This window comes from Manihot esculenta, chromosome 1 (assembly GCF_001659605.2).
Source record: "Manihot esculenta cultivar AM560-2 chromosome 1, M.esculenta_v8, whole genome shotgun sequence".
Classification (NCBI taxonomy): Eukaryota; Viridiplantae; Streptophyta; class Magnoliopsida; order Malpighiales; family Euphorbiaceae; genus Manihot; species Manihot esculenta.
The window spans coordinates 41,078,415-41,091,512 of NC_035161.2; the positions used below are offsets into that span (position 1 = coordinate 41,078,415).

The 13,098-nt window shown below is 30.8% G+C and overlaps 2 protein-coding genes across 2 annotated transcripts; both read left to right on the forward strand.

The window, feature by feature from the left end:
- The first annotated feature begins 549 nt into the window (after window positions 1-549).
- LOC110622807 lies at window positions 550-5,287 on the forward strand. The gene is made up of 9 exons (XM_021767470.2): window positions 550-743; window positions 827-1,094; window positions 2,254-2,355; window positions 2,470-2,552; window positions 2,638-2,754; window positions 3,096-3,198; window positions 3,330-3,945; window positions 4,161-4,369; window positions 4,772-5,287. The coding sequence occupies exons 1-9, from the start codon at window positions 622-624 to the stop codon at window positions 4,877-4,879; spliced, it is 1,728 nt and encodes a 575-aa protein (XP_021623162.1). The 5' UTR covers window positions 550-621; the 3' UTR covers window positions 4,880-5,287.
- A 4,556-nt stretch (window positions 5,288-9,843) lies between these two features.
- On the forward strand, window positions 9,844-12,689 carry LOC110623138 (1-aminocyclopropane-1-carboxylate synthase 1). The gene is made up of 4 exons (XM_021768044.2): window positions 9,844-10,094; window positions 10,215-10,346; window positions 10,442-10,602; window positions 11,489-12,689. Exons 1-4 carry the CDS (start codon window positions 9,936-9,938, stop codon window positions 12,486-12,488), a joined length of 1,452 nt encoding a protein of 483 aa, XP_021623736.1. The 5' UTR covers window positions 9,844-9,935; the 3' UTR covers window positions 12,489-12,689.
- The last annotated feature ends 409 nt before the right edge of the window (window positions 12,690-13,098 follow it).

The window sequence follows — 13,098 nt, forward strand, 5'->3', positions numbered from 1 at the left end:
TTAATAAAGTAATTTCTGTATCATCTCAACATCATACTGAAAAAATAAAATATTCTTTTCACAAATATTATATATTTAAAAAAAATACACGAGACTTATTTACTATTCTTAAAATTATGAAGGATCAATATGCAATTTAAAATTCAAAATATTAGTAATTATTATTTTTTCTTTTAAAATTTAAAAATTAGAAAATGAAATAATAAAATTTAAAATTTTTTAAAATTATTCAAATATATTTATCATTATATTAGTCTGTGAACGTAATTTTTTTTTTATATTTTGGACAGTAAAAATTAAAATAAATTAAAATAAATGAGCTTGATTTATTAATTTCAATATTGTAATTAATTTTATTTTATTTTCTTATATTATGTAAACCCTTAATTTGAAATATCAAATTCATAGTTTTCCATTATTCTGCACATTAATTTTAATATATGTCACGTGAAGTGCACGCTGTACTAAACACGTGGCATGACTTTATCCGAGTAATTTTCCCGCTCTAGCAATTTTCGCAGTTTCAAATTACGCTCCATTTCTTCAACCTGAAAAAGGGGGCAGAGCAGAGCAAGCACCAAAACGACGGCCAACGAACAAGAAACGGAGACACAGAGAAGCATGGTCATTAACACTAATTCATTTGCCAAGACAATCTGTTCTATATGCTATGAAGATCTCAAGCCCATTGTCGAAGATCTCCAAGCTATCTCCATCTGCGGCCATGTCTTCCACGAACTCTGGTACTTAATACCATATTTATTCTCACTTTTTTTTTTGTAAGGTAGCGTGCTAAGATTGATGTGGCATGTGTTTGAAACCCTAGCTTGCAGCAATGGTTCGAGTACTGCTCGAACTCAAGGAAGTGTAGTTGTCCCGTGTGCAAGCAGAGCTGCACAGGAATCAATGTCGCTCGGCTGTATTTCCAATCATTGGGGGATCAAAACGAACCTTTTATGTCCCAGAAAGTGATCGATTGCAAGGAGGATCCTGAGCTGTTGCGCGGAGAAGTGAGGAGATTGGAGGTGAAGGTGTCGGGTCTCACTTCAAATTTGGAGCGTCAAGGGAAGGAAATCCAAAAGCTCAATGAGGAGGTAAAGTTCAGTGCTCGTACCTTTTTATTTTGTTGATGAGGATTGAGACATTGTAGGAGAATCCATTAATTTAGATTTGAATTTCAATTTAGGTTATTTGATTAACCGAAAGATGTAAAAAAATAACATTAGATCAGAACATTTTTCGTTAACCAATTTTGATCAGCATCACATTAAATCTTCTTGTATTCTACCGTAATGTGTAGAAATAAAGGCAACTATTTTTTCGGGTTCTTTGAATTACACTTAAGTTTGGAATAGGGGTAATGTACTCCATTACTGTCTCCCACCCATATTAGACATCCTTAAATATTTCATACTCCATTAAAATTCTGGACTTAAGAATCCCATGTCAATTTGGAACAAATGAAATTAAAGCTTGCATCTCATTATGTCAATGTTACCTTTAATTATGTAGCTTGAATTTTGATATATTTTCTTATAGGCCTTACTAACCTGAAAAGTTTCATGCGCCACGGAATTGTATAAATATGTTATCTACATTGGGAGTGGAGGGCGAGGGCATCCCATAGATTGTATCATTGTTTTTCTCATCCTTTGATTTTTTCAGGATATAATTAAATTATTGTCTCTTTTACTTTTTTTTGAATCAATTGTGTCTCTTTTACTGTTATTGCGATTGTGATTGCTTTCGTATTTTTAATATTGTACTTTAGTCTCAACAGCTGGCCACTATAGAAAACAAACATTCTAATTTCCAATATACATAATATTAAGAATCGAATAATCACACCTTTTAAAAAAATAAGCACAAACAAGATAAGCACAAACAAGATAAACAATAAATAAATTTAACGTGATTCACCAATTTGTTTAAATTATTAAATTTTTCTCATTTATAATTTTCAAATGACACACTAATAGAATATTACATATTTATATAAAAGAATTATAAAAATATATAATAATTGAATCCACTATTATGATATAGTATACCGTCTATAATATAGCATTATACTTCATATCTCAATAATTAGCTTAGTTGTAATGAGTAGAAAACAAGATGAAAATATAAATACTAAAAGCATAGCTTCAGTATTCTTTTTAATACGTGGAACAGTAAAATGTTCTCATCTCAAAAGCACAAAACGTGTGTTGTATCCGTGCCTTTATGTGGTTAAGAGGGAATTCTTTTCAGTTGTGCATCTGCAAGGACCAGGTGAAGAAAGAAGTCATACTGAGGAACGATGCCATGGAACAAAAGACTTCGACTCAGCAACTGCTTGTTTCAAAATCTGAGGTGAATAATATAGTCTATACATTTTTTCTAGACGTTTTGTCTTCCAGTTTCATTCAGTTGCTGCATTAGATGGTTTATTGAAGCTTACAGTGATGTTGGGACAATTGAATCTAGGAGCTTCATTCTCTGAAGTTGGAGTGCTTACGGCTGCAAGACAGGAATATGGCCTTGGCCAAAGAGCTTGCTGCTCTTAAGCTGTAAGTGAATTTATGGTTGATCCATTAAATGTCATTATAAATTCTGGCTTCTTTGCTATTTACGGCTATTTGGTTTACAATCCAGGGTATCAGATCCGAACCTAGACGAAGATGAAATTTTAAAGCTTGCATCATTTGGTAATGAAACCAACAACAAAGATACTGTAGATGTTCTAAGGAAGTCCTTGGTTATTCGTAATATGTAAGTTGCCTATTTGTCTACTTATAAGTAAATACATTCATAGAAGGAAGACATTGATGTTTGAGTTCTGGCCTTCAAATGAATTTAACAGTTTAAATATGTGTGAGCATGTAGATTTAATAGCAAGAAACTTGTACATGTATTCGTATCTGTAACTTTGTCTTTGCTTGATATCAGCCACTAGATAGATAGTGTTTACGGCTGCCTCTATGTGATGGTTGTTTCTGCTGCAATTTGCTGCATTCTCGTTTGATTCTCTCACTGACATTTATATTTATATTGCTTATTTTACTTGATTTTGATTTTTCATATAGCTTATAGTTGCACAATTCTGTTTGTAGGAGTTATAAAGAATTGATGGCCAAGTGCAATCAACTTGGAAGGGGAGAGGCGCGATCCTCTAAAAAGCTGGAGAAGGCAAAAGAAAAGATAAAAAAACTTAAGGTAAATTTACAAGAACTCTGTTTAAGAACCCAGCATAATCTTATATAGAGAATCTCTCTTGTTTCCTCCAAGTGGCCCCAAAATTGGTTCTAATTTGGCTAAATTGATAATTTGTTATTGGTCATCATCAGACGAAGGTCAAAGAACTCGAGATGATGGTTGAAGAAAAGGATAATACAGCTTTGAGGGCTTTAAAAGCCTCAACGAAGATCGATTGTGAAGAGGATGCCGTAAATGATATTAATGTCAATTCAGACGATTTTTTCACCAGACCTGATTTCTCAGAAGATCAAAAGGAAAAACTTCATAAATCTGTGATTAAATTGGATGGAACTGGCAATTTGAACAGTGATCAAGGCAATTTCAATATCATTAAGAACGCGGGTGCCAGTTCTACCAAAGAACGGACAACCACCACAGGTCTTATTAAGGAGATAAATACTTGCTTTATAATAGATGAGGTACTTTCAGATACCGATTCAAGACATCAAATCAGTGAAGATATGAAGTCTGCTCTTCCCAAGTCAGAAGCAATCTCTAACATCAACAGCAAAGCTAAAGTGGATGGACTAGCTAACCCAGGTGGTTTTTCGGGTACAGGTCCTTCCATCAATAGGGATAATGGCAACACTTTGGCTGCTTCTACTGAAGAGGAAGTTACCTTGGCTCTTGATGATGTCAAACATGTTCAACCTATGCTCAAGATTAAAAAAGAAGCCTCAACCCTAGTTCCAGTTTCCAGCCCTGGTATTTTACTGTGATGTAATTGGTTTTCGGAAATAGATTGTAAAATTAACTCATTTTTTCGCTGGACATCTATTGCCTTACAGTTTATATTTCTTCAAAAACTAACTTGTAGTTTGATTGTTGGGTACTCATTTTTGGCCTCTTTGTTTATATATATATTTTTTAAAGAAATACCTACCAAGGTTCTAACTTCATTTCAATTATTTGATATGCAGGGAATATATGTTTTTCTGGTGGGCTGCTGGCTCCCGATGGATCAAATCGGTATCTGGGGAAATGGTGCAAGCGTGGTCAAAGTAAGGGATCGTTGGCCTTGCAAAGGCCAGGTACAAGCGCAAGTGGTAGTGGGGATTTAATTGCAGTTGGATCTGATGGAAGAGGTGGTAGAATTAAAGTTCTGAAGTCCCTGAATTTGTCCTCATTGGTGGGTGCACAGTCCTTTCTTCATCCGACACATTTGGTTTGAAATTTCTTGTGTTTGTGAGTAGATCTGTTTCTGTCATTGGTGCATGAGTTGGTACTCCTAATTATAGTGTTTACTATTGTTTCTTTGTGGCTGATTTTGAGAAGTGATGACATATGGTGATCATAGATTCTCTTGGGCATATTTTATGTTTCATCCTTTGTATAGAAAATCAGAGAGTTCTCATATTGTTTTGCAAATAGGGATGATAAGTTCTGTGTCCATTATTACTTAGATGTATAGTTCTCTTGGTTGCATTCTAATGTTGCCACGTAAAAATAATTATTGGATTCCATTTCTGTGCATTACTGTCCACAATTTCTAGGCTCATTGTGCGAGCTCCATTGCTTAACATTTCTACAGGAAAATTCTGCAACTGCAAAGAGATGCAAGTATGGAACTAAAGCAAGTATTTCGCAGTCTCAAGGTTGTTTGCAAATAGAACACTTCTTTGGTAAGGCCACTCATTAGTCAAAGGTTTGCAAGCTTCAGTGTTGGTTTCTTGTGGCGGTGGAGAAACAAAGTAATTCAGTTATGTTGTATGGATATTTGGAACGAGGACGATTTTTGGGATTGTTGGATTTTCATCCTCTAGCCTCCTGGCCTTCGTACTTTAACCTAGTGGCAACATGGTTGATGCTTTCGTTAGGGTTGCAGCCTACCAGCACCATCATATCTTCAACAGATGTAGTTGACAGCATTTAGATGGCATTCTTTTGGATCAGGATTAACTTATTCATTTTGATATACGCTAATGTATCTCAGAAAGGTAGCTTGCTGTTTTGCTTAACGGCGGTTAAGAGCTTCTTTCTTATGGTTTTTGTAGTACTGTTCTTATGTATAGTATTTATTAGCATTATGAATGATCTTTTGTTTACCCTTGTGGAATCTAATGGGGTTGATGAGCCGATTGGGCAGATACAATATCCAAATAATATAAATAAAATTCTCTCAAGGAATCCCAAACCCTTCCCCAGATTGGTGGATGTCTGCTTCAAGAACGTGTTATTGGTTTAGTTTCCCAGTTTGGGGAGAAGTTTACGTCAGATTCTTTGCTGGCAGAAACTCTTCGGCCCCGTCGTAAATTAGGATTATTTGCTCTGATGGGCCTTGGATTAGGTGGTTATACACTACTGTTCACCGTTTAGGCACGTTAAGCCTTGTTTTTCTCTTTATCTTGTACGGGCATCTAGGCCTTCAATTCCTGGCGGATTTTCTTTCAATGTATTTTTTCGAGGTTTACTATTTATTTTTTAAATATTATTATTGTTAATAAATTAATTTTATATTTTTAAAATTTTATTAAAATATCTTTATTTTTTTATATTAATAAAATAATTTTTTATTAAAAATAAATAAAAATAAAAGGTAAATTTTTTTTAATTTAATTTATTCTCAATAAATTCTTTATTTAATTCTTAGATAGTATTACTATTAATTTTAAAAATTTATTAAAATTTTTTTTTATTAAGGAAATAATTTTTTATTTTTTTTAAGTAAAATAATTTAATTTTTTATTATATTTTTAACTGTAAAAATAAAAAAATTAGATAAAATAATTATTTTATTTATAAAAAAAATAAAAATATTTAATAAAATTTTCAAAATTAAAAGATTGATTTATTAATAATGCATAATATTATGATAGAAATTTTTATTTACAATTAATTTATAGTTTATTTAAAATACAAATTAATAATGATATTTATATAAAAATTAAAATGAAAGTTATATATTTATATTTTGAGTTGATTGTAAATAAAAATTACCTATTCCACTGTATCTTTAATAAAAAAATATCATAAAAAAATATATGCCCACGTGAGGTGCTCCTGTATAATAATTATAATAATAATAAATAAATAAATGATGCATTTATATAGAGAGCTAGGGTTCACTTGAACTGGTTGGAAATCTAAAAATTCAACAATCATAGTAACGGACTGCCATTAAACACAAAATAAGTGAAAAAGAAAAATTGTGGCTTAGAAAGTAAATATTAAAAAATATATTATCTATTGAAGAGGAACATAAACAGACTCTTTAAATTACAATAAAATAATGAAAAATAAATTATTAAAATCTCTCAAATTTTTAAATTAAAGCTTATATTAAAATATATTTTTTCTGTAATATTTATATTTTTAGTGATTTTATTGTAATATCAATATATGTGCATATTAAAGGAAAATGTAACTTTATTAGATAAGCTACGCTAACCTATTAATCTATAAACCATTAAACATGCAAAGTAATAAAAATTTAATATTCATTGAATAAATTATAGTGAATTTTATGATTTGAATGATAGGCGATGCACATGCAGATGAGCATTTTCTCATATTTCTTGATTTTCTCGCTCCGATTTCTCCTCTCCTCTGCTACAAACAAATTCATTAAAAAGAAGAATCTCTCCTGGTTTTGTATTCTGGTTTTTCCTCTCTCTTTCACAAACAAACCCAGTGTTAGCGCAGAGATCATAGTGAATATTTGTCGTAATCTTAACACTAAACACGTGTACGATATCTAACCAACACGTGAGTTTTAAAGAGAAAGATTTCGTTGAAATGAATGTGCAAAAGGTGGAAGACAGCCAAAGAGGCGGGTCCAAAATGAATTTTTATTTCACATGACTAAAATCCAAAAGTCAACAGCCATCAATGAAGTTAACACATGTCTTAATCTAAAAAATTTTTATTTTTATTTTTATTTATCTTAAATTAAAAACTACTTTTTATGTAATAATAGCTTCTTAATGTATCCTTAGTGCATATATAAATTTTTTTAAATGATATAAGTTATTTAATATGATTTTAAAAATATAAAATCATTTCAAAAATAATTTAATAATTGAATAATATAAAATCGATATATATATATAATTTAATTTTAATTATATTAATTTTCATTAATCATGTGTAGCTAGTTAATTACATTGTTCTAATACACCCAAAAACAATAAATGAGATAGCATATTCTCTTTTTTTTTATTACTGACATTGAATTTGAATTTTAAATATAAAATAATTTTAAAATTTTGACTTTATTTAACTTTTGATTATTTTTATTTATTAATTAAATATTTCAACATAAAATAAAATAAAGGAGTATGGATATATTATCTTTCACATAAAAATTTATTCTGTAAGATATTTATTTATAAATTTAAAAATTTTAAATAAGACAATATTAGTACTTATATATTTAACATGATGATGAGAAGTTCATTTAAATAAATTTAATAGATTTTATATTTTAATTTTTTAAATAAAAATTGAGAATTGAAGAATAAAATTTTAAATTTATTCAGATATACTTATTACTAAATTAAGTATTTGAATACAAATAAAATTATATTAGAAGGTAATAATTTATTTATTAAATATTTAATAAATGAAATAATGTATATTTTAGTTCATAATTAATGGAGTACAGAAAAAAAAACATATGTAGAAAATTAGTTTTTCAAAAACTGGTCAAACGATTTTTTTTTTTTAATGACAGTTTGAAATATAATTGTATAAATATTAATATAGTTTATAAATTTTTCTTGACTTATTTTTTTGATAACTAAATGTTGACTATCTTTTTGCATGTAAAGTTAGACTTATCAATTTAATTAAAGAGATAAGTTTTTTCTTTATGACATATGATATATATATATATATTAAAATTATGTAAAGTAATCACATTTTTATATAAAAACATAAGGGGGAAAATTTTGTTCAAATAATACTGCAAAATTAACGGAAACTCTTTAATTCTTTAATCATTATGCCTAAGAAAATTAATATTATGAGCCTCTATTAAGCCTTGCCGTCTAGAAGGTACAACCACATAGTCAATTTATAATTTAGGTTAGGTTTATTTTACGAAAATTTTTCTTCTTGTTTGGAATACTCAAAAAATTTAATTAATGAAAATTTTTTATAAAAAAAATTATCTTAAAAAAAATAAAATTATTTAGAACACTCAAAAAATTTAATTAATAAAATTTTTTTATAAAAAAAATAAATCATTTCAAAAAAAATTGACTTTATTTTTCAAAACGATTAAGTAATCATAATTTTTTTTTGGTATTGACCATGTAATATTTTTATTTGCACATATGGATTAATTCACACTAAGTCAAATATATTAGACTAAAAGTTAAATTTAATTAAAATTTTATATTTCTTTTATCCTATAAATTTTGTTCATTTTACTTTTTTATAAATATTAATAAAGATAAATTTTTATTAATTTTTTAATTATACTAATTTTAAAAATATTAAATTTTAAAAAATATTTTGATAGTTAATGAAAAATTGTTATGAAAATAAGATAAAATCAAATATAATTAAATTTTAATGAAGAAAGAAATTGATGGAATATTTTAATAACGTGGTACAGAAAATCACATGGAGATATGCTGTGTTCACAAGATCAATGAGGAAATTTTCAATCCATGCATTAATTTATTTTCAAAAAAACTGTTGTTCTTCACAAAAAGAAGACTTTACATGCTTACCAACGAAAACACTTAGCACGTTTTCCATGTCTAATCTGCACTGCACTGCACAGAAAGCCTACATATACCTAGAGGGAAATGAAGACTAATTATTATAATTATCATTTTTTTTTTAAGAAAAAGAATACCAATATTTATATATACTAAATATTTAGAGACTTAATAGTAATTTACCGAAATGAAAATGCAATGGAGAGGTAGAGTTAGGTAGGAATATAGCAATGTTAAAGAAAAATTAATTAGTTATAAGAAATCTCTTAAATCTTATCAAATCAAGAATTTCCAAAAAAAGGAAATGAAATCTACCGACAATGGGTACCCAGAGATGGTAGATTAACACAGAAAATGGGAAGACAGAAGAAGGGAAAATACGTATGACCAATTCATTTCCACCACTAAGTCACAGCTGTGTCACTCTGAATATAATGCTACTATTTTCAGAAAACGTCCAAAAACCGGCCAGATATAAAAGGCAAAAACTTCCAACTCAGAGCAAACACATCTCCATTTTTTTCAAACCGTGTGTCGATATATCTCCTGCTGCGCACTTCATTGGGAAGTTATTGATACTACTGATGATCCATACACCTAACCAAAATCAGCCTACGAGTATTTATGATCAGTCCAATAAATTAATTAATTTCCATAAACATAATCAAACATCTAAGAATCCCATCTCTCTTTTCTTTCTCTCTTCTACACACGTGTTCCTGCATGATATCATTACAAATACGCAAGCCGTTACGCTTGACTCATGACCGTCCATGTATCGATTTTAACTTAATTTATCTTATTTTTCATTATCGACATTTGAACTTTGAAACTTACTTTTCAGATCTTTTAATGTTCTGTCTTAACTCCCTCCCCCCCCGCTTATAAATTGCTGTCTCCTCTCTTCTCTGCCTCACTACAGACCTGGCTAGCTTCAGAACTATTCGCTAGTACTCCCCCTACTTGAGAATTCTTCTCTTTATAACTTGTATCTCTGCACAGTTTGCAGTCGTTAAGTAACTTAAAATGGTGAGTGGCGGCCAACTTTTGTCTAAGATTGCTACTAATGAGGGACATGGAGAGAATTCTCCTTACTTCGATGGATGGAAGGCCTACGACAGGAACCCTTTTCACCCGATTGATAACCCTGATGGAGTCATCCAAATGGGTCTTGCAGAAAACCAGGTTTGCTTGCGTTTCATTCATTCCTACATATATATATATACATGCATTCTGTGTGTGTAAGATTGAAGAGATATATAGCCAAGCATTTAAGATGACCAACTAGATTTGATTTCTTTGCAGCTTTGCTTTGATCTGATCAGGGATTGGATAAAGCAACATCCTGAAGCCTCCATTTGCACTTTTGATGGAGTTGATAAGTTCAAGGATATTGCCAACTTCCAGGACTACCACGGCCTGATAGAGTTTAGACAGGTACTTGTGGAAGTTAACATGTATATATATTGAGCACTAAAAAATGATAAATGAAAGTGAATTAACTGATATATGAATATGTTATCATTTTCCAGGCTATTGCAAAATTTATGGGGATGGTTAGAGGTGGTAGGGTTACATTTGATCCTGATCGTATAGTGATGGGCGGAGGAGCTACCGGAGCAAACGAATTGATCATGTTCTGCTTGGCTGATCCTGGAGATGGTTTCCTCGTTCCTTCACCTTATTATCCAGCGTACGGATCATAGTTCCTCCCTATCTACTATTGTTCAATATTCAATATTTCTGTTGGAGTTTAATACACGTGCAGATGGTCTTTTTACTTACTTTTTTTTTTCTTTCTAAAGGAAAAATGAAGGGGTTGAAAATATTGATTTCTTGGATTAGGAATATTGGTATTATTCATTTGATGAACTATAACGCAGTAATTACTTAGAAATTTTAATGAGAAGAATATTATACGAGAACTGGGGACCGGTTCCTTCATATGAGTCAATAGTATGGTATTGACTTTATAAGTTTGAATTTTTAAATTGATTTTTACTGGATTTCAATATTACCAAATTAATTAAATATATATTAACAATTTATACGTTGACCCGATATATTAGGAAGACTTAGACTCAAACCATTTCGTCAACACCGACTTAATTGCAAGTTAAAACTAAAGAGAGAGGTCAATTTGACTAAGTTGTCATTTCTTGAATTTTCATTATACTGGGTCAAAAGCAAATTCAAACTAGGGTTTGATTTCAAATGCTTATACGTTAATTTAATTTTGCTTCCATTACTTTCTTAATACCTAATTAAGACAAACCCAACTTAGCGATGAGAAGACATTTAGATATTTGCTGCCCACCAAGACCATTCAGAGAGAGAATTTAATGATTTGAATCTCTGAACGTTTAAACCAATTGCTAAGGAAATATATATATATGATAAATGCTAGGAAATTTCTCCATTAGATCATGATCCTCATTTTTCCAAATTTGCATGCAGTTTCAAATTTAGATTGCCTGACCAAAATATTTAACCCTTTTATTTTCCTTTTCCTTTTCATGAAATCTTGGACCACCTTATATTGTGAACAGTTGAATTAATATTTTAATAAACATGTGCAGATTCGACCGCGACCTAACATGGAGAACTGGTGTCCAGATTATTCCAGTTGATTCTTACAGCTCCAACAAGTTTCGGGTAACAAAGAAGGCTCTAGAAGCAGCGTATGATAAAGCCCAAGAAGCTGGAATCAATGTAAAAGGCTTGATCATAGCCAACCCATCAAATCCACTGGGCACCATCTTAGACAGGGAGACATTGAAAGATCTGGTGAGCTTCATCAATGAAAGAAACATTCATTTGGTCATAGATGAAATCTATGCAGCTACAGTATTCAGCTCTCCCAGCTTCGTAAGTGTTGCTGAGATTATCCAAGAGATGGATTGCAAGCGTGACCTTATCCACATTGTTTATAGCTTGTCTAAGGACATGGGGCTCCCTGGCTTCAGAGTTGGAGTCGTTTATTCTTATAACGATGCAGTCGTCAGCTGTGGTCGTAAGATGTCAAGCTTTGGTTTAGTCTCTTCGCAGACTCAATATTTGCTGGCTTCCATGCTTTCAGATGAGGAGTTTGTGAAGAATTTTCTTGCGGAGAGCTCGAGAAGGCTAAATAAAAGGCACAGTATGTTCACAAAGGGACTAGGACAAGTGGGGATTAGTTGTCTAAAAAGCAATGCTGGTCTTTATGTTTGGATGGACTTGCGCCATCTTCTTAAAGAATCAACGTTCGAAGGGGAAATGGCTCTGTGGAGGATGATTATTAACCAGGTGAAGCTCAATGTTTCGCCAGGGTCTTCGTTCCATTGCAAGGAGCCAGGTTGGTTCAGGGTGTGCTTCGCCAACATGGACGATCAAACAGTGGAAGCCGCACTGAAAAGGATACGAGCATTTGTGAGCAAGGGCGAGGAAGACGAGGAAATGCCAACGAAGAATAGCAAGCGATGGCAAAGAAATCTTCGTCTCAGTTTCTCAGCTCGAAGATTCGAAGAGGGAGTGATGCCACCTCACATCATGTCTCCTCACTCTCCAATTCCTCACTCACCGCTTGTTCGTGCTAAGTAATAAAAACCATGCAGACGCCATAATATTAATAAATTAATTAAATCTCTCAAGATTTATGGTTAATTTAGTTATTATCTCTTCTTCTTTTTTTTCCCATTTGTTTGGAAGCTGTTAGATTTTTGTGGGATATTAATGTTTCCATTTGCTTATAGCAAGCAAGCAATGTATGATGTATGCAAGGTTATATATTGTTAAATGCAATGAAAGATAGGAAAATCCTTACAGTTTATGTGTTCTGATAGTCGACACAGAATAATTAATCTCTCAAAATTTTTTAATCCAGTTCATATAAATATTTTCCCTACTTAATATATAATTCATGCAATAATATTATCATCCACAATGTCATCATGATCTTATCAGAATTTCCTCCTTTATATTTGACATAAATTAATGAGTAGACAATCCAAAAAAATTTTTAATTATTTTAAAATTCTTTTGTAATTAATCTATTTATTAAATCTAAGTCAACATTTAATTTTTAATAAATTTATCTGGATAAAAAAAATTAATGAATATTAAGAACATTTCATTTTGATTGTGAATTTAAAAAACGAAGTTATCTAAAATCCACTCAACATAATTTTTTAGTAAATGGTGTAATATGAAA